The sequence below is a fragment of the Columba livia genome, chromosome 3 (assembly GCF_036013475.1).
Source record: "Columba livia isolate bColLiv1 breed racing homer chromosome 3, bColLiv1.pat.W.v2, whole genome shotgun sequence".
Lineage (NCBI taxonomy): Eukaryota > Metazoa > Chordata > Aves > Columbiformes > Columbidae > Columba > Columba livia.
In genome coordinates, this window is record NC_088604.1 from 25334485 (window position 1) to 25358143 (window position 23659).

The 23659-nt window shown below is 38.2% G+C and overlaps 1 protein-coding gene across 4 annotated transcripts; it reads left to right on the forward strand.

Annotated features, from left to right (window-relative positions):
- The first annotated feature begins 39 nt into the window (after window positions 1-39).
- Window positions 40-20053, forward strand: FBXO9 (F-box protein 9). Of its 4 annotated transcripts, XM_065056081.1 has the most exons (14): window positions 40-347; window positions 4194-4271; window positions 5270-5428; window positions 5865-5922; window positions 7810-7909; window positions 10331-10461; window positions 13308-13422; window positions 14153-14271; window positions 14566-14656; window positions 15622-15717; window positions 16455-16548; window positions 17300-17454; window positions 18712-18860; window positions 19279-20053. In XM_065056081.1, the coding sequence occupies exons 1-13, from the start codon at window positions 345-347 to the stop codon at window positions 18818-18820; spliced, it is 1308 nt and encodes a 435-aa protein (XP_064912153.1). In that variant the 5' UTR covers window positions 40-344; the 3' UTR covers window positions 18821-18860; window positions 19279-20053. The 4 variants fall into 4 exon arrangements, with proteins under 4 accessions (XP_064912153.1, XP_064912152.1, XP_064912155.1 ...); XM_065056080.1 differs by having other exon boundaries at window positions 18712-20053; XM_065056083.1 differs by lacking the exon at window positions 5270-5428 and having other exon boundaries at window positions 90-347.
- Window positions 20054-23659: the final 3606 nt, after the last annotated feature.

The window sequence follows — 23659 nt, forward strand, 5'->3', positions numbered from 1 at the left end:
GCGCGCCGCAGCGCTGCAGCAGAACAGGCGGTGCGGGGCTGCGGTGCACGCTGGGACGAGTAGTCCGCGCGGCCGGCGTCCGCGCCTCAGAGCGGCCCGTGCGTCAGGCGGCGCTCTGACCTTGCGGGTTTGTCTGGTCGCGTGTCTCCGCTGCTCCCGGTCCGCCTGCCCCTCACTCGCCGGGAAGATGGCTGCCGTACGCAGGGCCCGCAGTTACTCCCGCTGCGTGGTGCGCTTCTCCGACCGAGAACTCTGCTAATTTCCCCCCGCGGGGAGGACACACGGACCGAGCGGGGGGGGCAGAGACCCCCGGGACGGGACAGCGCCGCCCGAGCGTTGGCAGCATGGTGAGCGGGCCCGGGCCGGCCGTGTCCTGCGCCCCGCTGCACTGCGGCCTGGGGCGGGGGAGGGACCGAACCGGGAGGCGGCGGTGGGGGCTCGGCCGCTGTGGCAAATGCGGGCGGAGGCCCGCCCGGCCCGGCCCCGCCGCCGAGGGGCCTGGGGCGGTACGGGGTGTGTGCCCGGCGGCTGGAGGAGCGGCCCCCAGCCCCGCTGCTGCCGGGCAGCCCTGCCCTGTCCGCCTGCCCGCGGGGCGGCCGTGACGCCCGGGGGCTGCGTGGGGTCGTGGCCGGGATCGCAGGGCGGATGACTGCGCCGCACGGAGGCACGGCCGCCTTCCGCTGGGGCATTTGGGCTGATGAGTGGGGCTGCTGGGTTCGGGACCGATGTGGCTCTCTGTAGAAACACCGGAGCAAATCCCTGTGACATTACAGATGGGCGTGGCCCACCTTTCTCTTTCTTTCCTCAGAAAACATGGCATGAAGTCACTTGGTAATTTAATGGGGTCTGAGAGCCAGGCACTCTGCGTTTGAGTTTGTGATTTAGCATATCAGGAATGTTGTTTGGTTCAGTATTGCTTTTCTAACTGCACCTCAACGTGGGTTCAAGTATCCATGATGAGAACTTGATCATTCAGAGTTAAACTATTTCTGTAATTCAGGAGCTCTTAAAACTCCTTACTACTATGATTACAACTACTTTTTTAACACAGTGTTGCTTTGACAGAAAAATTGAGAGACCTCCTCGTTTTTTTTTGTAATACCAAGCAGAACATTAGCTATCAGTCACTGTTTCGCTAAGTCGTGCTTGCTTATCCCTTCGTTCAGTACAGTTCACATGTAGCCGTGTTCAGTTGGTGACAGTCAGCTTTGAACTGTTCGTGATCTTGGCTTTCTTTAGCTGAAACAAAGATCTGAACTATTGAAGGACTCGGCATTACAGACAGTTTAGTAAGTGATTGTTGTGCTCTGAGGAAACTGGCATGCAGTTATTGATTGCAAAAGAGTTAAAGCTGGGCGAATAAAATAGTTTTGCATTTGGCAAATGATTTATAAAGCTTTGCAGTCAAATCAGAATCAAATCAACTCAGCTGACTTCTTTTTACAAGTTGCAGTCTAATTCAGATGTTTGCTTTTGACATGTTGACCTTTTGGTCGCTGGACTGGCTACCACTTTTCTCGTGGAAAATTATTTGAACTGATGGGTACACACTAAGGATGTCTCACTTTCAAGCTGGATAAAGTCAGTGTTCCATATGACAACTGACTTATAGCAGAAGGGAGGCCAGCAGCATAAAGATGAATCCATTAGATCTATCCACCAAGTAGCAGTTACAGTGCAGTGTTCTGTGAGCTTCAGAAACTGTAACTACAATTTAAGTATTGTGTCGAGTGGGGGACATGGAGACAATTTTTACAAGTTAAAACCTGCTTTAGTTGTGGTCTCATGATCTGTCTGTTATTGAAGATCCTTGCTTCAGCGATACCTGTGTTTGCTCATTTGTTCTAGCAAAACCATAGGGTTTCAGCAGATCAAATAGTGAAGAGGTTGTTAATAGAGATCATTTTTCTGGTTCAGTTAGCCATGCAGTAGCTATGTGAATGAATTACTTTACTGTTGAATTTAGAGGGATGACCACTTAAGCTGCCACTGCTGCCAGAGGACAAACCTTTGATATGAGAGACTTCAGATCACAGGTGCACTCAGTACAGAGAAAATAATGATGAAGACCAAAACTTTGGTTGTAATCAACTTTGTGATGTTTTTTGGCAGCTTTTGGGCTGTGGACTAGATCTTCATAGTATGGTGTATTTTTTTTTGTTTTGATTCAGAGCACATTTACATTTTAAAGAGCGTTGAATGATGTTTTGGAAGCAGTTGGTCCAGAACTGTGATTGACAGTTGACTCAGAAATGAGGGAGAAGTAGGGCAGTTGAACAGAGACAAGGGGAGGAAAATCAAGACTCTTAAACAGATTACTGAAACAAAAAGTTTTTGAACACGAGGCAAACTTCAGCCAGCTTCATAAGCTTCTAAATAATTTGAACTCTTGCTCTTAAATTAGTTTATTTACAGACTTCATGAGTTAAAGGTTATAATGGGTGTGCCTTTATGCACAAGAAGATAGTGTGTTGATATAGTTTAGAAATAACTTCACTAGTCTCTGCATTTTGCAGATAAAACCAGGCATTTTCTGCCCAGACTGGGAGCTGACTAGACGGAATTCAGCTGCGAACCAGAAGCCTTGCATGCTGCGCAGGCAGGAGTAGGCCTTATTTGTGTCAGCCCAGCGCCATAATAATGCACTTACAGGCATCCATTTCAGTTCTGGCTTGTTCCTAGGTATCTCCGCTTGGCCAGTGTAGACATAATCCCTGGATGCTAAAATAATGTGATGATAGGATTCCTGTACTCATAGGACATTAACTGCCTGCAATCAAATTCTGGAATGAAAAACCATGAAATTTCTAAGTTATTTGCTGCTTGCACAGATTTGCTTTGGAGCATTCTGGCTTAACTGTTTTTTCCACCGAGAAATTAAAAATGCACAGCCTTAAGATCAGAGTGTAAAAACAGATGCAATATCTGTTTATTTTAACCAACCAGCACTGCATTATTAATTGTAAAAGATAAATTGACTGAGACATTAGTGAAAATAAGTTTATAGATGACCAGCCCTGTAAGTTTGTGGTCCTTTTGGGAACCAGGGAGAAGAGCTACAGCCGAGCTCCAGGGAAGTGCTTATCACCAAGACAAAGAGATTAAATGTTGCCTTCTCATCAGGTTTGCCAGTGTAGTTTGTTCATGAACTTCCAGATGCTATAAAAATTTTATAAATTTTCTGAATACAAGAATGCTTTGATTTGCACTTTTTTAAGTAGTTGTGGTAATCTTAATGCCAGGTTTACCTTCTTATCATCTCACTTTGCTTTATGTACTTGCAGAACTATAGAATTTCAGGGCAGAATGACAGAAAAACTGGGATGTTTCAGCTGCAGGAAGAACTTTAAACAAATATCTTAGTCTTTGTTGAAGTGTTTTTTTTTCCTTGCTGACATCTTGATGCTGTTGTAATTGTAGTGGCTCATCACTGACAATCAGAATTAGTTTTTATTTGGTTTAGTATAGGTTCCATAATCTAAAGATATTTGACAATGAGAATATATTTGCATGTTTTTAAGTTTTGCTCTTAAACTAGCTGTCTATCTCCTATGTAGAACCCTGTTAAATTTAGTTAAATGTCTTACTTAAGGTCTTATTTGTGTAACCTGTCTCACAGGAGTACTGTAAATAAAACCAGCTGTCAAGTTCTCATGCTGTCTTTTTGTGTTCTTTTTACTTTCACATGTAGTTTTTGAAATTGCACATATTATCCCATAATTTTCATAAAGTATTCTTAGGCAAAGCACTAGTCTTTTTGTGCTTTTGTAAATATTAAACAAATAAAAACTACTGGTTATCTTTACAATGAGAAGATAGTGATTGAATTTTAATTAGTATCACACCACTGTTTAATACTGAAGCTTTGGTTCTATGCTTTGACTTAGACACTAAGTGTATTTATTCTGGTATTATAGCATATAAGCCTTCAGGTGATACAAAACTGTGTTGGATTGATGTGACTGAAATGCAAAACCCAACTTCATTGTTTAATAGGGAAGTGCAAACAATACCAGTATTTTAAGATTAATTTTTATCATCAATTAAGATTGATCTGTTGGGCAGGTGTGCAGGGTGGGGAAAAGAGGAACATGCTTAATTTTTTTTTTGAGTGTCCATGACAGTCATGCTTTGTGAATGTGCTATAGGGACTTATGCAGACTGTATAATCATGTCTGACTGCTCTCTACTAGGCAGAGGCTGAAGAAGATTGTCACTCTGATTTGGTAAGGACCGATGACAATGAAAGATCCGGTGAAGCAAATCTTCAGGTGTGTCTCTCATGTTAGTGTTTTTTTACAAACATAGTACTGCTGTGATTTAAGCTGCATTACTTACGCTCCTTTAGTTACCACATGTTTGTTGATCTGGCAAATGCTTGATCTGTGTGCCCCTCCAAAAGCAAAATAGATAAATTTTGCATTGTGTTCCAAATGTCAAATTCAGCCTTCAGTTGTCTGTGGAGATGAAAAGAAAGTTTGTGACAGATTTGGAATTTATTTGAAGAATTTATTTGTAGAAATTGGACAACAGTTTCTGTATGGATCAAACTCCAGTTTAAGTTGTCACTTTCTTCTGGAACAGAAAGTTGATAAAAACAGTTTGATAGAAAAGTGAGTTCTCTTACAATACTAGATTTCTATGTAGTTGCCCCCCAGAAGTCATGATGATTGGAAGGGACATGTAAAGGGTAACTTCAAAGATGCTGAAAAAAATGCATGACAGGAATTATAACTTCTTATTGCACAGAGCATAGTCCTTTTTTTTTTTTTACAAGAGAACAGAGTGTGAGGTCTTTCTTGTATATTATATAAATGACAGCTTTGATCGTAATAAAGCTTACTATGCTTGTGTACAAAAAATCAGGTTTTCTAAATTTTCATTTCAAGAGTTAATGGACTTCTTATTTAAGAGAACTCTGCATAAACAAGGACAAACACTGTGTGTAGGAAGAATACTTTTCTATGGAGTCGTAAGTGATTACCTTAGTGCTAACAACCTCTTCCTGAAACATCATTTTTTCTTTTGAGGTGAACAGTCCAGATAAAAGCGCTTCTGTTATTGAATGAGGTTGAAAAAGTACTTGTGCATTAAAAAAAATAGTATAAAACAATTGCTAACTCTTGTGTCTAAACTCACTGAAACTATTTAAGACTTGGAAGTGTAAAGCATAATTTTGAAAATCTTTTTTTGTGTTTGTACTTTGTAATTTCTTCTCAGAAGATATCTGAATATGTGATACTAAAACAGAATTAACTGGATTTTCTAGGCAGAGCTTCAGATGTTCAGAGCTCAGTGGATGTTTGAGCTTGCCCCAGGTATGAGTTCTAGTGGGTTGGAACCTCTGCCATGCAGAGCATCTTCGAGAGGACCTGGAGTAAAGTCTGTAGATGGCAGAGGGAAACAGGAGATAGCAAAAGAGGAAAAGGTACAAAAAAAAAAAAGAGAAGTATAATTTTGGGGTTTTTGAGTGTGTTAATGTGGCAGTATAATTATCCTAAAAGCTAATGCTGAATTAAATCTAGAGAAACAACAGAGGTGTTTAACCTGTTGTCCCCATACCAATGTCTTTCCGTAATGCTACACTGATTTTTCTAGTTTTTATACTTCACTTTGTGTCACCTTCCACATCTGCTTTCTGAAAGACTGTGGGTAAGGGCAAAGTAACAGGAACGGGGGTAGTTTGTTGATTGGGAATTCCAGTTATGGCTTGTATCACGAGTATGTCTTCTCACTTTATTTGTGGAATTATTTTATTAATCTGCTTCACAGGGTACAGTAGATAAGATGAAAAATAAGTCAAGTGACAATGTACTTGTATTTGTAAGGAATTTAAGAAGTGTTCTGTATCGTGTATTGTGCAGGCAAAAGAACTTTTCCTGAAGGCGGTGGAAGAAGAGCGAAATGGGGCCCTTTATGAAGGTACTATGGAGGTCTACAACAGACACCCTTAATGCAGAGGAATCTAACACTCTGATTTATGTGCAAGATTGCATGATGCCAGTGAACTTAAATTGCAGGCTACTAGTAATTTGAGAGCTCAGTTATTCGGATAAGCAAACAAGTTTGCTATAAAAGGAACCATCGTAGTTCTAAGGTTGACTAAGCTTTTTCATACCAACAGTTGCCAAGTAAATTAAAAAAAATAGGAAAGCAGCCTATTTAAGCATTATGTATACAAAATGGAAGCTATAGCTTCATCTGCTGGAGTGCATTGCTTGTATGTTGCATACAGCAGTGGAAAAGTAGTAACAGCCGGCAGAGTTGCATTCACAAAGGTGTTTTAGACATCTGGGTTGCGTGAATATCAATCCATTCTTTCTCAGTTGAATTTGGTTTGAGACTTAAAGAAACAAAACAAAACTGTTTCTGTACATACACCTGTATCAGACCTTAGAGACACAGTCCTACGCCAGACACAAATATATTGCTGAGCACATGCTGGGACATCTGTTTGCTGACCACACTTTGATCTGCTGACTAGACCTGGGTCGCTAGAATCCAAGTGACATTTCAGCCTGCTGCTGAGATATGCTGATACCTGATGTTTGTGAGACACTTAAGTGCAGCAGCTTGTTTATGTTGAAGTACTGTACAGGCCTTGCTGCAAGATTAAATGCTAAAGTTGAGGCTGATCTCTGTTTAGCTGGCTGCTGGTTTTCCTCATCCTCACTAGCCAAAGGATATTGCTTGTCAGTCACCAGTGCTGACATGAACTCAGGGAAATAGGAACACTTACTTGCCCCAAACTTGTGCTTCTTAGACTCATTAGTGTGTCAAATTCTGACTTCCAAACTCACTGATGTTTTGTTTTGGCTTTTGTTCTGTTTTTAAGGGTCCAAAATGAGGGAGAGTTGCCCTCTGGTCTTGGTATCACCATGAGAGAATACGGAGACATATAAATACATATATGATCTTAATATTGGTATTTAAAAAGACTGAATGTACTTAAATTAAGGAGGATCCACAGAGTTAACTCAGAAAAAAGACATTCTGCAGCTTAAATAACAGTTTTTTCCTAGAAGGTGATTTTCTTGGGCCTGTTTCTTTATTCAGTGTTACGGCATCTTTGCAGTGTTAAAGGCAGAGCGACTTTGCTGTAAGAAGCCTGGTCGGTCTGCTTTTCCTTCCTTTCCTGTAGTCTTGTGCTTGCTGCTCTCCTCCAGTTGGGTTCCTCACCCTCAGTGGCTTGAGTGGCTTGCTTCTGTGCCCTCTGTAGTTCTCAGGGTTTTGCCACAGTAAAATTTACTTGGTTTGTTTCTGTTGTTGATGTTTTAAAAGTACAACAATATTTTGATGATCTTTTTCAGCTTTTAAATGTTATGTAGGGCTGAATGACTATTTGTACTATACTGCGTACCTGCATCATCTTTCAAATTCTCATTCATGTTCCCCATAGTTTCTTACGAATATAATGCCTAAAATCTTCACAACTTTTTGAGAAAGCTTTGTAAGTGCTGGGAAACAAAGGAAATCAGGTCTTCGTAATGTTTTAATATAAAATTTTGTACTCCATAACTGAATTTGTAGTGGTTAAGGCAAATCTGTAAAAGCTGACATACATCTGAGAGCTCTTCACTCTGAAAGAATATATGAAGTCTTTAGTTTTAGAAATAGATGTTCAATATGCCTCTCTTCTTTATTGAACATAAGCCTTATCAGTTTAGATTAAATAAGATTTACTAGGCGAAGGCATTTTCTACCTTTTTATTCCTATAACTGAGGCCATCTCTCTGAAAAAAAAAATCTCTGTTTTGATAAGCTGGTATAAGCATCAGACATATTTAAACATTAAACCTTTCTTTTCAGCCATCAAGTTTTATCGTCTAGCCATGCAGCTTGTACCTGACATAGAGTTTAAGATCACCTACACACGGTCCCCAGATGGTGATGGAGTTGGAAAGAGGTGGTGAGTATGAAAATTTACTAATTAAGTGCCTAGGAGTACTGAAACCTGAAAATTTGTTTCTAAAGCAGGTGAATGGTCTGCTGTCATACCCAGTTGTAAGTCTCTTAAAATTTGAATAGCTTGTCTGCTGTGATTTGAACAGACTGCTTTATAGAAAGTTTTACAGATGTATTAGTCTAAGGAGGGCTTTTTTATACTCTAGTTCAAAGAAGGTATTGATCTTGTTTGTTAATTCACATGTAAGGATTACATATAGTTATGTTGTTACCAAAACCAACCAACAACAAAAACCACAACCAACCAACCAACCAAACAAACACAAACAAAAAACACAAAAAAACAAAACAAAAACAAACAAACAAGCATCAATCATTTTATTACTTTTGACCTCTGATTTTCAGATTTATAAATTATACATTTAGGATCATCCACAAAATTGCAGATGGCAAAAACATAAATTGTTAAAAGCTTTGTTCCATGGAATAAGCATTGTAATTAAGCAAGGAAATATACTACTGTTCTTGTGCTGACTAACAGAGCCAAATTGGAACATTTCCAATAATTAAGGCAATACATTTAGAAGCTTATAGATTGTAGTCTGAGTAGTCTGGTCTTTGGTCATGAGAATACCCCTAGCCTCAACACACCAAATGTGTAGCAGTTTAAGATTGACCTAACTTGAGCTCAAGTCTTAAGGACAGGATTCAGGTTAGGGCCAAAACTTCTGTTACAGTTCAGCATACTGAAGACAAGTTCATGAATCAGAGCTTTCCAATTCACAGCTTACTGACAGCAGACGTAGACGCTGCTGATTGCTACAAGAAATCAAGAGTTTGAAAACTGAGAATAAAAGAGTAAAGTACAACCATGTCCTTGTGGTATTACTAGCTCAGTATTGTTGCCCCGGGGCAGTGTAGCTTCAACGCAGTAGTTGACTCAGTATAAAAGAGTGAGATGAGCTAAGTATTTTATTTACAAGTTACTTTAGTTTCTGAATGCGTTGCTAGCATGACATCTTTGCTGTGTGTTTGTACACTAGGAAAAATATTGGATAATAAACTACAGTCACGTACAAAAATTGTTTTTTTTAGGATTATTTTCTTATTTTAGCATCACTCTCTTCATTCCCTTAATTAAGCCTCTCTGTCCGTTTCCCACTTACTGTATGAATTTTCATTTAGTTTTGTAAATGTTGCTGCACCGTCCTGTGCACTATGTGACAGTGGAGGAAAAACAGCCAGTATTCTTAATTGTTGTTTAAAAGCAGTATTTGTAGAGGTGTGACTTTTCAAGAGACTCTAGTTGTGCTTTTGCTTTCTGAGTTACCGTTGTAGGTGTTCCATACAATCTTGCTGAGGAAAAAACAAATTACACCGTTACATTTGAAAAAAAGCAATTTACAGTGTGGCCTGAGACTGGCCATCCTACTCATCAAAATAAAGGAAGGTGTGTTGTGCAACATCTTACTGTGGTCTTCTTTATGACAGGCCCAAACATAATTGTCTTTTCTATAATTCTTTAAACCCATTGGTAGGTCTGCTAGTTGCTTTCTTGCATTCTCAGCTCGTTTGATCAAACTTGTTTAGAGCAGAATTTAATAATATTAAAAAGTGACTGAAAGATCCCTTAGCTAGTTTGTATACCAAGGCAGGGGAAAGAAAGCGTTTTGTGATGAGATCAAGGAGAGTTGTGTAATTTGTGGTTACTTGGAGCAAGCAAGAATGCGCCCATTAAATGATCATATTATGTCATACAACTTAGATTATTTTTTTTAATGTGGTAATGTTCTTTTATTTTTAATCCTTCAAATTTACTGACGAATAGCAAGCATATTGCTTCTGTTCTGCCATCTTGTTCTTGCTCCTGAATTTTCTTTATGTCTGCCTGTCTACAACATTGGTAAAAAGTAGTTTTCCTAAATGAAAGTTTTCCTTCGTAATTGATGAATAAACACGCTGAAGGTCACTCTTGACTGAATAATGCAAGAGTAAAAAAAATCCTTAGTTGTTTTCAGTGTCCTACATTGTAACAAGGATTACAAAGTATGGCTTTCTGTTAATTACGGTAAATTATTTCCCGCATATGGCCTATCTTAGACAAAGCAAAAGATCGGTTTTCTGTTTCAGTGGGGGACAGGCAAATCTTCAGTGACTTCTGAAACCAGTGAACCATGTACTCTCAAATCCAAAATAAACTGGAATTAAATGAAAAAATAAGTGTTACTGTCAGATTGGTTCCAGTAAAATGTAAATGGACTTGATAGGATTGTAGTAGTTGTTTTATCATATGATTAAATGAGATTATTTAAAAACATACAGGAGACAACTACATTGAATGAGGTTAAGACAGCGAATTGATGCCAAGATATGGACATCTGTTGGTGTGTTTTGTCCAATTGTGTTGGCATTCTCCCTTTTCTAGTGTCGAGGATAACAAAGAGGATGACAAAATGGCTGATCTCCTGTCGGATTTCCAGCAGCAGTTAACTCTTCAGGAATCTCCAGTCAAACTTTGCCAGCCCGAAGTTGATGTCAGCCAGACCCATATCTCAGGTATGAGATAAGATGCTCTGTAAGAGTTCAGGGGCAGAATTTATAGAGATGTTTCACTCAGACTTTATTAAGACATTGGTCTCCTTCATTCTAAAGCCACCTTTAAAGAAGTGTACACAATATCTGTTTACTTCTGTAGTTAGATGTGAGGGGAAAAAAAGATCATTAACGAGCTAAGCAGATATTTTTCTCATACGTGATTTTGCCTTTATTGGACAAGTAGAATTTTTCAGGATCAGAGTTGTACTTAAAAGTAGCATCTTAAAGAAACAGACTTGCTGAAGTACATGTATTCCAGTTTTCCTTCCAGTTAATGTTTGAAAAAGTAAAATGTGGTTTTTTTTGGTTTGGTTTATAAATATTTATTACAATTCTTAATTGTGAATAAGAGACAATTGTTCTGTGAAGAATATGCATAAATGCATTTCTTGTTTTTATCTGATTCTGTATCAGATTTTTCAAACAAATGTATTTTCAGGTTCAGCAAGACTATATAATATGGCTAGAAAGGCCTTTGAGGGTTAGTGATTTTCAGTGCTTCAGTTCTAGGGTAGTTGTCCTAGGACTTCCTTATGAGATCTAAATTACAGAGAGCACTTGTAAGCTATGAACTCTCTTAAAATCAGGTGCCTCTAAAACATGTGTGTTTTGCATCCCAGATTATTAGTTGCTCTCGGAAATTGTGGCCTGGCCTCCTCTATTCTGCTCAAGGAAGGAAAATAAATGCAGCAAGCTGTTCAAGTCAAACATAAAGCAAATGGGATTTTTAAAAATTATTTTAACAACTATGGCATTGTACACTGGGAAAAGCATCTTCTGTTTTTTTGCAAGCAAAGTCAAGATGTTGTAGACATTGCTATAAAGTGATGTCAGGAGATGTCTCATTGAGCAGCAGTCTTAGTCTCTTTCTAGCCTTCCTGCCAGTCCTGTGTTACAGTGTCACAGTATCACAGTGTCTTGTTTACCAACTTCCTTATAGCAGAGTGACAACTGTTCAAATCATGATGTCTGCTTCAAAAGTTGGTAGGCTGGAAGGTAGGCTCTCTTGGTCATCACAGTGGTACAAGAGTCACAAACCTCAGCAGCCCAAGGAAAACTGGAACAATATGAAGCAGCAGATCTGGATGAATTGATTTCCTCTATTCCATTTTACTTGTTATTGGTGTTCCTGATGTTATAATACTGGTTAATGCTTAGTACAGCACAGGATCAGACCTCTGTATGGAACTGATGTACTGAATATAGTTACTTCCCCTCTCTAGCGTATCATGAATTTTTCATGGTAGTTTGGTTTTTTGTTTTTTTCTTTCACACGAGTAAGGCTTTGGACTAAGATAGCATTCTTTGCCAGAAATACTATGTACCCAGTATTTGGAGCAAAGTGTCTTAACAATTCCTAGTTTACTAGCAGCTTAGAAACATGGATTGTAAGATAGATAATCAAAGGCTTTGACTGACCGGTGACTGTCAGGATGGCAGATGCATGCATACCTGTCAGCAGATTTTTAAGCCTCTGTGTCTCCTGTTCTCCAAGACACTAAGAGCTCAGATACTGAAGAGCTCTTAAATTTTCAGAGACTGTTTTGTATCTTGTAGCCATAAAGGCATCTGCACAATTTTTGTTTATATTGGAACATTAATTTAATGATTGCAAATATGGGCAATATAGCAAATTTATGACTTGTCAATAATAAAATGTAGAATTAAGTCAGATCCATGAAACCAGATGTGTGTTAAATGACTACAGAAACTGGTGCCCAATGACGTGTATGTACTTTTTATCATGTTAGTATCCTGAAATGTGAGACTTAAGTTTCATCAACTTTTATAGCAAAAACCGTCTCGTTCGATTTGTGGGAGTGCAGCAACACAATTTTTTAAGAAGCGTGTCTTTTTACTAACAATCGGAATTCCGTTAAATTGCAGTTTCTACCACTGATTTTACAGTTAGTTATACTGTTTAATGTATTTTTGTGCCGCTCAGCTGTTTTCTCCATTTGATCTCAAAGCAGTTAGACTAAGTAAAATCATCGAGTCTTATGTGCATGTGGTGATACAGTTGCAACCATGGGCTCTGGGAAGCAGCAGTGGTTGAAAATAAATGAAGTATAATTCCTGATGCTATTAGTGAACAAGATTATACACAACTGAAGCAACAGAAAAGACTTAGAGAGGCAGAAAGGTATTAGATGTAATTTTGGCTTAATTTCCCAGGGCTTTCTCCCTGAACTTTTAGTGCTGTGAAAAATTTTTTATATGATCTTGTGGAGCTTTCATGAGAATTGTGTCATCTTGTATTATGTTAGAAAAAGCCTTTCAACACAACAATGCTGTGTGATAACATTTTAAAACACTGGAACTGTACCACAACATATAAAGTGGTATCATATCAATTTTGTGGTGAATAGGTTGTCCTTAGGACCTCTTCTCCAACACAGAACCTGACCTGAGCTGGTTTCTCTTGTCATGCAGGAGCAGTATGCTTTGAGGTAATGTGACACACTAGGACAGTTTGAAGAAAACACTGCTTTGGAGGCACTGTGGATGTGCAATATGTATCTGGAAGTTTTGGTGTAATGCTTTAGAGTTGTGGATATTTGTACTCTGAAACTGTTTTATCCTGTAATCTTACCATAATACACTTTCAACCCCTGATTTTTGTTCTTTTGTTATTCTAATATATAGTGACTGTTAAACATTTTTTTTTCATGGCATCTGGCTACAATGTGAAGAACTCACATTTTATTGCGGCAAGTGAGAACTTCAGTAATGGTCAGCCCTGGGATTATAGGTAAACTATTGATTTACAGGTTACCATCTAACAAGGGTTTTTTTTCTCTTTGCAGTGTTGCCTATGGAAGTACTAATGTACATTTTCCGATGGGTGGTTTCGAGTGACTTGGACCTAAGATCATTAGAGCAATTATCTCTTGTTTGTCGAGGATTTTACATTTGCGCCAGGTATTGCAGATAAGTTATCTAGAGTGAATCTTCTCTACTCTAAGGAAGAGAAAAGAGCTTTTTTTATGCTTAAGCGTATGTAAACAGTATGGAGAAGTGGATAATAAATCCATAGAGCAAAATTGCCTGTGTTGGAAAGGTGTTTTGTGGGTTTTGTTTTTGTTTGTTTGTGGGGTTTTTTTGTTTGTTTTCCCTCTCCCTCTTCCTTTCCCTTCCCTTTTCCATTCGGTGGCTAAATTGTACATGTAGGACTTTTTATTCCCATGGCAATTTTCATGTTACACTCCTCACAGTGCCAACCAGCTTTTGAATGCACCACTAAATGATAGGTTAGATAGATGGCTTCACTGTGACAGAAAAAGTTGCTCAAAGTCTTACTTGCTTGACCATGTTCGAAAGTCAGAGTTGCAAGGTCTCCAAACTAATGTCTGTTGTGTCGTCATCCTCATATGGCCACACAGAGGAGCGCTTGGCTGCTGCAATGTTTTTGTTCCGCCCTTGGCTGAAAATGGCATTGTGTTCTTGGATTTTACTGGGAGAAGGAAGTGGCTTTAAAAAACTCCAGGATTAAGTAAATTAGTCAATGATCTGAAATTATGAGCTATTATAGCTCAATAAAGTTTCTTTTAGTTGCCTCCAACTGAATAATGGAGTGTGCTACTTTGATATAGAAAAGCTAAGCGAGGTTCATGAAAAAGTTACGAGGTTTATTTTTTCTCATTTTCACTAGAGATCCTGAAATCTGGCATCAAGTCTGTTTGAAAATATGGGGCAGGAGCTGCAATAAGCTTGTTCCATATGCCTCTTGGAGGGAAATGTTTTTGGAAAGGCCTCGTGTTCGATTTGATGGTAAGGTGTACTTTTGGAAACAGTTGTATTTTTTACTGCATGTAACCGTGACAGAAGCAATCAGGTGGATTTGGTGTTTATAACGTCATTATTAGACCTAATCTGAATTCGTTTGGGCATTTGAATCTGTAGAACATCTGTAAAGAGAATGGAGGGGTGCAAGGGACAAAACAAAAAACTTTCATGTGTTTAAGTAACAAAAGACAAATAAAAAGTTTTATATTATTTGTTTTTTCATCGTAAATATTTTATGTACTTAACTTTTATTTGTATTTTTATCTTCCTTTTCTGTAGGCGTATATATCAGCAAGACAAAATACATACGTCAAGGAGAACAATCTCTTGATGGTTTCTATAGAGCGTGGCACCAAGTGGAATATTACAGGTAGAACTGTAGTACAATGAGTGAGTGAAATGTTTCTCTCTCTTAAGTTCTTTAAATCCAGCCCTTGGTATCACAAACATTAATCATTCTGTAAAACTCAGTGGAACTACTACAGTGTGTAAAGCTATTTATATTTTTGAGAATAGGTCTTAAAAATTAGGATTTATTATTATAATTAGAGGTGGGCTTAGAAACTCATTTCATCCTCAGTTATACCATTTCACTTGGATATAGCTTAAACAATAACAACAGTAATACTCATCCACAGGTTTCTTTCACCAAATCACTTCTACTTTACATTTGTGATATAATAATTGTTTTCAGCAGAGAGAAAACAAGTTATTTTAAAATAATTTTCTTTTGACTTATGTGTAACCAATTGTAAATAACAAGAGGCTGGGCTTTCTCAACTTGCTGTAAATACTTTGCCATTTATTTCCTCAGCCTGTGTTTCTGCTGTTCTTCATCTTGCTGTTCCCTTCTGCCGTCTGTTCTGAGGCTATTTCTGTAGTATCACAAACATCAGCATGGTATCTCAGTACTGTAAACATTTATCAGATCCCAGAACTTGAAAAAGTCCATATGACATTGTCCATTCTGTACTGATACTGTAATTAAGATTTTGTTGATTTGTCTCAATCAATGCTAGGAATGGAGAAACTTACTTGAGATTAGTTTTGATTCCAGGGTAGCCTTCTCGCTTTGATTAGAGGTGACAAAACTCCTGAACTTTTGCCCTTTTTCATAACTCTTCATAATTTGCTCTTTTAATCTTCAGAACTCTCTTTAGGTTTCGGATTTCTTTTTTTTGCTGTTATATCACCTATGAAGAAATATTTTTTTTCAAATCTTATTACCTACCAAGTTCTGTATCCTCTGGGAAATATCCTGTGATTAAAAAAAAAAAAATCAGAGAAAAAATAATTTGTTTTCTAGGTTTGTATTGTGTAATTATATTCTTGCAGGTATTTGAGATTCTTTCCAGATGGCCAAGTTATGATGCTAACAACTCCTGAAGATCCGCAATCTATAGTTCCTCGCTTACGGACTAAAAATACAAGGTTATTAAAGTAAAATACTTGTATCTACAGTTTTCATCTTGCTTTTACTTGGCAGTTTGTATTTACCTCTGTCTCAGATTCTATATACTGGCTTAACAAAACAAGACTAAAATACAATATTATTATATTAAAATTTGGTCTTTATGCAAAGATATCTTTCATTTTAAGGTCCTGCTACTGTAAGTAGATTTCCTTTGCAGTTTATGTGATTTTCAACTTTTAGAGGAGGTAGATGGAATAATACGTGCTATTAGCTTGGTGGTTTTAGAATCCTTTTAAAGGTACTGTTTTGTTCTTGACTGCCTTCTCGCAGTTCTTGACTGTTTGAAGTAGAGTGAAAATTTTGGTGTGATATGACTAAATCATTGCTTGATTTCTTTTTGATGTTTGCATGAACTTGTTAAAAACATAGAAAATTGTTTGTGACTTCAGAACACGTTTGAGCTGTTCACCAGAAGTCTGAAAATATTTAGCAGTGGACTGGGTAGAAGTGACTCACTCACTTTTACTGTCCTACCTGGACAAATTAAAAGCAACTTTCCAAAATGTTTCCATTGATTCGTATCATCAGTGAGCCTGCTACTTTACTAAATGGAAATTAAAAAATGTCCTTGATTATGATATGTAGTCAGTGCTCTTTCAATTGTTGATATTTGCATTATAAGACAGAGAACATTTGCATTTGAGACAGAGAATATTTTTATGTCCTTGACACTCTCCTCCTCTTAACCTTCCAGAACGGATGCAATCTTGCTTGGCCATTATCGCCTTTCCCAGGAAATGGACAATCAAACCAAAGTATTTGCTGTATTAATGAAGAAAAAGGAAGAGGTAGGTAGCAAAAGAGAATAGAGGAAAAGTAGTTTAAAGAGGTGGCTTTTTAATAAGTTTTTTCTCAGACCAAATATTTTAAGGCACCTGAAGATTTGCATTACACCAGAGAATTAAAAAATTAATTTCATTTTTAAATGGTTTAAAATTAAATTATAAATTGGCATCGTAATTTATTGTACCTTTTCCCAAATCTGTAAGAACCTTTTTATTAAGACAGATAAATATCTCATTCACATTTGAGCAATAGTTCTCCCCCTTAAGCTTAATGGCTATATGTGATGCTATTTAGGTAGTTTGTTAACATTGTTAACAAACAGAAGGGAAGGATGAAGAGGTCGTTTTCTGAGATCAGTTTAGACTCTGGCAGTTATATTCCACAGCATTAAATAAAACTAAATAAGCAGTATTCATTAATTGAACTCTGAATGATTTGGTCAATTTATTTACATCACAAAATTTTCAGATTAACACAGTGTCTGTCAAGAGAAACTTGTGAAGAGTTACAAGTGTTACACTAACAGTGAGTTTGCATAGTTTGGGTGGTGCCTTCCAAACTTCTATTACTTTCTGTAAGAACTTCTTCCGTAATTAACAGCTAAATTGATGTATCTTAGAATCATAGAATCAATACCAGTACGTAGCCTTAGGTATAAGAATTTAACAATACTTAGGCCTCGGGATAAATAGTCGCACAATATGTTATTTATATGTCATGAAACTTCTTTTCTCTTCTCTTCTCTTTGTACAGAAACCAATTGACTACCACAAATACAGGTATTTCCGCCGTGTTCCTGTGCAAGAAACAGATCACAGTTTTCATGTAGGACTGCAGCTGTGCTCCAGTGGGCGACAGAGGTTCAACAAACTTGTCTGGGTACATCATTCTTGTCACATAACTTACAAGTAAGTACATGGGGAATAAGATGAAAGAAGGATACTTAACTGTAGAAACAGGTGGCATTGATTTGTCCAGCACTAAGTGCAGAAGATGTAAAAGACTGAGACTTCAGAGGCTTTAACAGAATGTCCTGAAAACAGTAGCTGGTCCTGATTTGATATATTGTAATGAAGTTCTACTTTAAGAAATCCCAAGATTTTAGTAACACTTTTTAATGGTATGGGAAGATTCCTCAGTAGTAGAATTGCAGTATTTTAGCTGTTTCAAGGATTTACGAACAGTGTTTGGGTGATTTCAGAACTGAATCAGGTTTGAATGACTTAGTGTGGTGCTAGTAATGGGATGTGGAAAACACATATTCAGTAAGGTATATTTATTTTTCTCTGTGGATGTGCAAGCTAGAAATGTCTGCACTCATCATGTGAGAACTGTAACACTTACAAACTACATAATCCAGCACTGCAAAATATGGGCATGAGACCAGCCCTTCTGATCGCTAACCGTGGCCACTCTTCTTGCACCTGACACTGAATTACTGGCAAGTTGGATGTCCAGATGTTTGATGTTGGCATTTAGGGTGGATTTAGGCCTTGTCTTTCAGTCTGTTTTTAAAGGAACATAGCTCAGCTATTGGGCTGCAAGTATATAAAAGCTAGGAAGTAAACTACTGGTGGTTGGGAGTATAGGTAACTTCCATAAACACAAATATTGCTTTTATACAAACTAATACTTTCAGACGTAATTTATGAAGTTTCTGTACTGCTCAGGTTCTGCTGTACCTCTCAGCCTGGTGGTATCCTTTTGAAACTAGAATAAAGATGAGTATAAAACACAGCTGGGAGGATGTATGATTTTGGTCACTGATATTCAGAAATACTTGGGTTTCTTTTTTAAAAAGTTCTGTAAACATACAAGTTATTGCTGTCCCTCTGTATTCTGAATTCAGGGTTCTAAGTGAAACAAATAAAAAGGGATTTTTTACTTCAATATTAATATGGTGACTTGAGTGACATCCTGTGCTGTTTCAAGTCTTGGAGCTAATAAGAACGGAAGGAAAAACTGGTTTATTTGGTATTTATATAGAAGTATAGTCTATATAGCGTGATTCATCCAACATTCACATGCTTTCAGAACAAGGCAGTATGAAAGATGTATTCCAGCTGTAATTTGGAGTACCAATTGTACTGTGGAACTTGATTGCTTTATTGAGGGACTTGAGTAGCAACTTGTCTCTAATTTAACTCTTATGGTACCCTTTGCAGATCGACTGGTGAGACAGCTGTTACTACTTTTGACATCGACAAAATGTACAGTCCTTTGTTCTTTGCACGAGTGAAGAGTTTTACTGCATTTTCAGAGAAGCCGCTCTAAGAAACACCTTTTCCTCTCACAATTCTTGCATGAATAAAAGGTTGTAGCTAATGAGCACTTAAGTTATAAATGTGTATATATTTGGAACATTTTGAAATTCTGGGGAGTTTTTTGAAGGCAGCATGTTCTGTTTGATGATGAATGGCTGGGGTTTTGTTTTGAGATCAAGCTTGAAGAATTTGGCAACAAAGTTTTGTTGTTTGTATTCATTTTGGTTTTTAAACAGATTTTATAAATCGCTCTGTTAAAAATGTGAGTTCATCTGCCTGGACACTGGCTTGTCCAAAAGGAATTGTTATAGGAAAATCTCACTGTCCATGGGACAGTGTATGTGATCTCTGGTGAAGGCTTGAAATCAGAAGGGGAGAAAGTTGTCTTATATCTGTTAAACTGTGTGGCTTAAAATAACTTCAAATAAATGTTTTCTTTAAATTAAACTTATTTTGTTTGCCTTTAAGATCTGGCATTTTGTCAACATCAACCTTAAGAAAAAACAATGAAGGGCAAGCAAGCATGAAGTAGAAAATGTAACTGCAGAGATACATCCGCACCAATGCAGTGATGTCAGTTGGTCACACGTGTAATTTGATGTTGATGGAAGCTGAGTGGAGCCTTCTCGACAGGATGGGCGCAGAGGGCTGTGGGCAGTGAGTTGTTCTGTACGGTAGGACGAGTTTGCAGGGTACGCAGCTCTGTGTGGGGAGTGTCACCACATACTGCGAAGTGCTGGTGTGTACCACACATGCATTGGCACAGGTAAGCAGGGCTCACTTGGACGTGATCGGAATGTGTTACAACCCTTCATCCAACCTCGCTACAGATGCTGTAAATCCTTTGAGCATTTGTTGTACTATGATAAATGTTGAGGCTGCTGTAGATGTTCAGGTGCTGTGTACTGCTAATCATGAAGTGTACCTTGAGGTTTGGTGCAGGTACTGTACGCTGCTTCTCCGGCATGTATCAACTGGGGGGGTAGTGCAGACACTGTAATGCTGCTTATTATATATGTATCTTTGATTCTAAAAGAACTGAAGCTTTTTAGTGTAGTTTTTTAAAGCTGTTTTGCTTAATTTACCTTTGAACATCTCATTTCAAAATACTGACCTGGGCTTGAGGACTGAAATGTGAAAGCTGGGGAAAGAACTAGACTTGTTCCATAATTTATAAAGTGTATCTTTGCAAGGAGCTACGTGATTAAAAATAGATCAATAAATCATGATTTTGAAACTGCAATCCCTTGCAATTTCTTATTTTGCTGAGAAATCATTATTGTCATACAGTTAAAGATGGTCGGGTAGGAGTTACCATGCATAAACTACATGCTAGGCAGGATTGACAGGTAGAATTAGCCTCTTAATGCCTGTTTGTTACGCTGTTCACAGGTTGTCTGAGAGAAGTAGATAAGCTTTCAGGTACATGAGTTCTGCACGAGGAGGTGAAACTGTAGTTTTTCTAGCTAGACCAATAAGACTGGCTACAATGCCTCTTGGGCTAATGTCCTCAGACAGCAGTTGCACTATGACTTCATACAATACATTGTTTAATAAGGAGTGTGTTGTGTTCTCATTGCTGAAGGGAAAAATGATTGCTTAGAATTTCAACTTCATGTTTTGAAATATTGCCAAGTTTGTACACAGAGAAAGATGTTAGTTACCTACACTTTTGTTGAGGGTGAAAGACAAAGATCTGATTGTTCCTGCTGAGAAGTGTCAAAAGTTTTGTCACAAGAATCACAAGACGATATCAATTTTTTGTTTAGGTATGGCTTTGTCCAGTACCCATTGTTCAGTACCATGGATGTAATAAAAGAGCCTTTCAATTCAAACCCCTTTTCATACCAAGATTTACCTGCTTCTTCTAAGCTTTTGTTTTTAATTTCCTTGGCCATGTGTTTGAAATACAGGATGTTTCAAAAACATGGACCAAATTTCTTCCTGAATTGCAATGCAAATTGAGTCCATCTCTTTGAAACACCCTGTATACTCTGGGTGTAAAGGAAAAGCTAGGTAACATCCTGGTATACGCTGAGATCTGTTACAAATTGAGATGTTGATTCAACAGAAGTCTCAGACAATGAGTGTTTAAGATTATGTGAAATATTCCTTCACCAAGAAAAATTGCGTGAGCCTTCTATCTGTGAGACTGAGCTGTGGTTAAATGCTTGTTCCTTTGCATTTAGCAATGCAAGCAAGTCAAGCTAGTTTTGTCTCTCAGAGTAGTTTATCAGCAGATACTATTACTGTCCATGGGCATCTATTAAAATCGTACTTGTTTCAGTAAATAAATGGGTGACTAGTTGCTCTTCATCCTATCTAGTGGTTTTTGATAGTACAAGGCTTTCATTGCTAGAGGCTTTATGTTTTTATAATTTAGTTTTATTTTCCTTTTAATTACCATATGAAGACATTGGTGTAACTAGTTTACTGCTGGGAAATTGCCCTTTACTAATTTTATTTGTAACTTGAATAAGAGAATAAGGTATATAACTATACAGTCCTTTTCCCCAAGAATTTCTTGTATGAGCTGAGACAAATTCACTTACAAAAATGGAAGGAGGGCTACAAGAGGTGACAGAGACACGATTATCAGAGTTGTAGCTCTCTTAGCATTGTATTAGAGTGGACAGTTTTGTGGAGAGACGATCCCCAGATGATCAGATGTTAGGCTGACTTCACTCAGCAATGAGCAGCAGTTAAAGGTTTTGTGTGTGGTGCTGGGCTGTAGAAGGGGCAGGAAGCAGAGATGGGGGTTTGGTGCTGGGAGCGAAGTTCCAGCTGTGGGCGCTTCCCAGCTGCTGAGTTCAGCTCCTGGTCCACTCGGTCACCATGAGCCAAGCTGGTCAGAATTTCAAAAACACATGACGTTTACACAAGGTTTTTGTTTCGAGAAAGAAAACGATAGAGTCAGTATTTGACTCTTTTAATCCAAGAAAATACCCCTGGAATGTGTGCCCAGTGTATTTGGAAACTTCTGTCAATGTTAAAAGGGTTGAGCTATTGAGGTGCTTTTCAGTTTTGTCTTTTCTACTGTCCAAGATAAGAAAAACATGAAAGCTTATATACATTTGCAGAACAATTTGGATTTCAGAAATTAATGTTACGTGTGCTACTGAGTATTGATAGCACCTGTAAAGAAATCAAAGACTTCCGTTTGACAGTCAAGCTTTGTGCTTTATGCTAAAACTAGCAGCTTTCTTAGGAAAATGACTCGTGTAATTGTTTGCTTAAAAGGAGCAGTTAGTGCTTCTTCGCCTTACCTCTGTCTGGTCCAGAGTATAGTTCCTGAGTCCTTAAAATAATTCTTAAAACCGCAAGTCCTAGATAATGTTGGCTGAAACAAAGGATTTGGAAGAGAAACTAGAGTCTGTTATTAAACAGAACTTTTGGGGCTATTTAAAAGTGGCATTTTGTGTCTCAGCTAAAGCTGCTGTCAGCTCTGGTAGGGTAGCCCACTTGAAAGGGTCCCGATGCACCAAGCGGATGTGCACTTACCATTCCAGGCTGCAAGAAACAGGTGTTAAAATTACAGTATAGTATTTTATGGAACACATATTCAAAGTATGAATAGGAAAAAAAAATAATCATGAAACACGACTGCTTCTGAAGACAATACTCCTGCATCTCGTAGGACTGACAGCCTTCTCACCTGGGCAACTGCAGGTATTCTGACAACTTTTGAAGATGTCTGCAGCACCTTTATTAATTTAGCATCAGAATGCTCTATGAGAAATAGCTGGATATGATGCAGAGCTGAGAAAGGCAAAAGTAATAAAGTCCTGACAAGTTAAATTTTTCTTTAATGTGCAAAGACAAGATGAGTAGACATTTTTTCCACACATTTTATTTCTGAATTAATGAATTTTCACCTGATAAGTACAAGCACTGTGACCCCTTCATGTCTCTGTGCCAAGTTTATGCCCGAAATAAATTTATTTTCATTAGTTCTGCTTCCCTAATGGTAAGAGATTGCTAAAACAGAAGTTCTGCCCGGTTTCGTTTGCAGACTTTTTTTGGAAAGGAATTTGCTTGATTGATTCCCCACCCCCTCAAAGTAGCACTACCCCTGCAGGTCGTTGCAGCTTAGTAATAAAGAAGAGCTTTGGGATGCGGCTTCCCGATACGTGTTTACTGGTACCAGTGCACAATGTTGCTGTTCTGCCACGAGGTGGCGTGCCGCAGTTTTCTTTTGTACTTAATAAACAGAGTGTATTTATTTTTCCCTACAACTTACTTAAAATTTGAGAACATTACAGGCAAAATAGAGAAAATGCAACAAGCAATAGTTCTGTATTACACTTAACCTACCAAGCGTTCAGCTCCTTATGTTTCTGCACTGGTGAGATGTCCATGGTAACACAACTGAATGGGACTAAACAGAAAGGCCAGTTCTTCAAAGGGATTTTAAGTATCTGAATCTTGGACTCCAGGAGGGGATGGGATCTGAAGCAGCCAATACGTGAAGCGGGAACATCCTTACATGACAAAGGATGATGTGCTGAGCAGATGTGTATCTTAAGCCTCTCATATTTTTAAGAAGATACTGCAGGTTTGTCTCACTGCTCCTTCCTACACTGCCAAGAAATTGGATTTAGCTCTGGTACTTCACACTTTGGTGTTTATTAACCTGGGTTGGCCAATTAAGATAAGTTTATAGGGACATTAATTTTTATCAGCTCTCAGTCGCACATTTGAAGAAAAAATAAAGTACAAAATATTGGTCCTTTTTCTTCTCTTTTCTGTGAAGCCCAGTGTCTTTGCCTCCTGACTTGAACTGTGGTCATACAAACAGCTGACTCTGCTTTTGAAACAAACGGGGAACAGACAGCTCAGGGCAGGACTG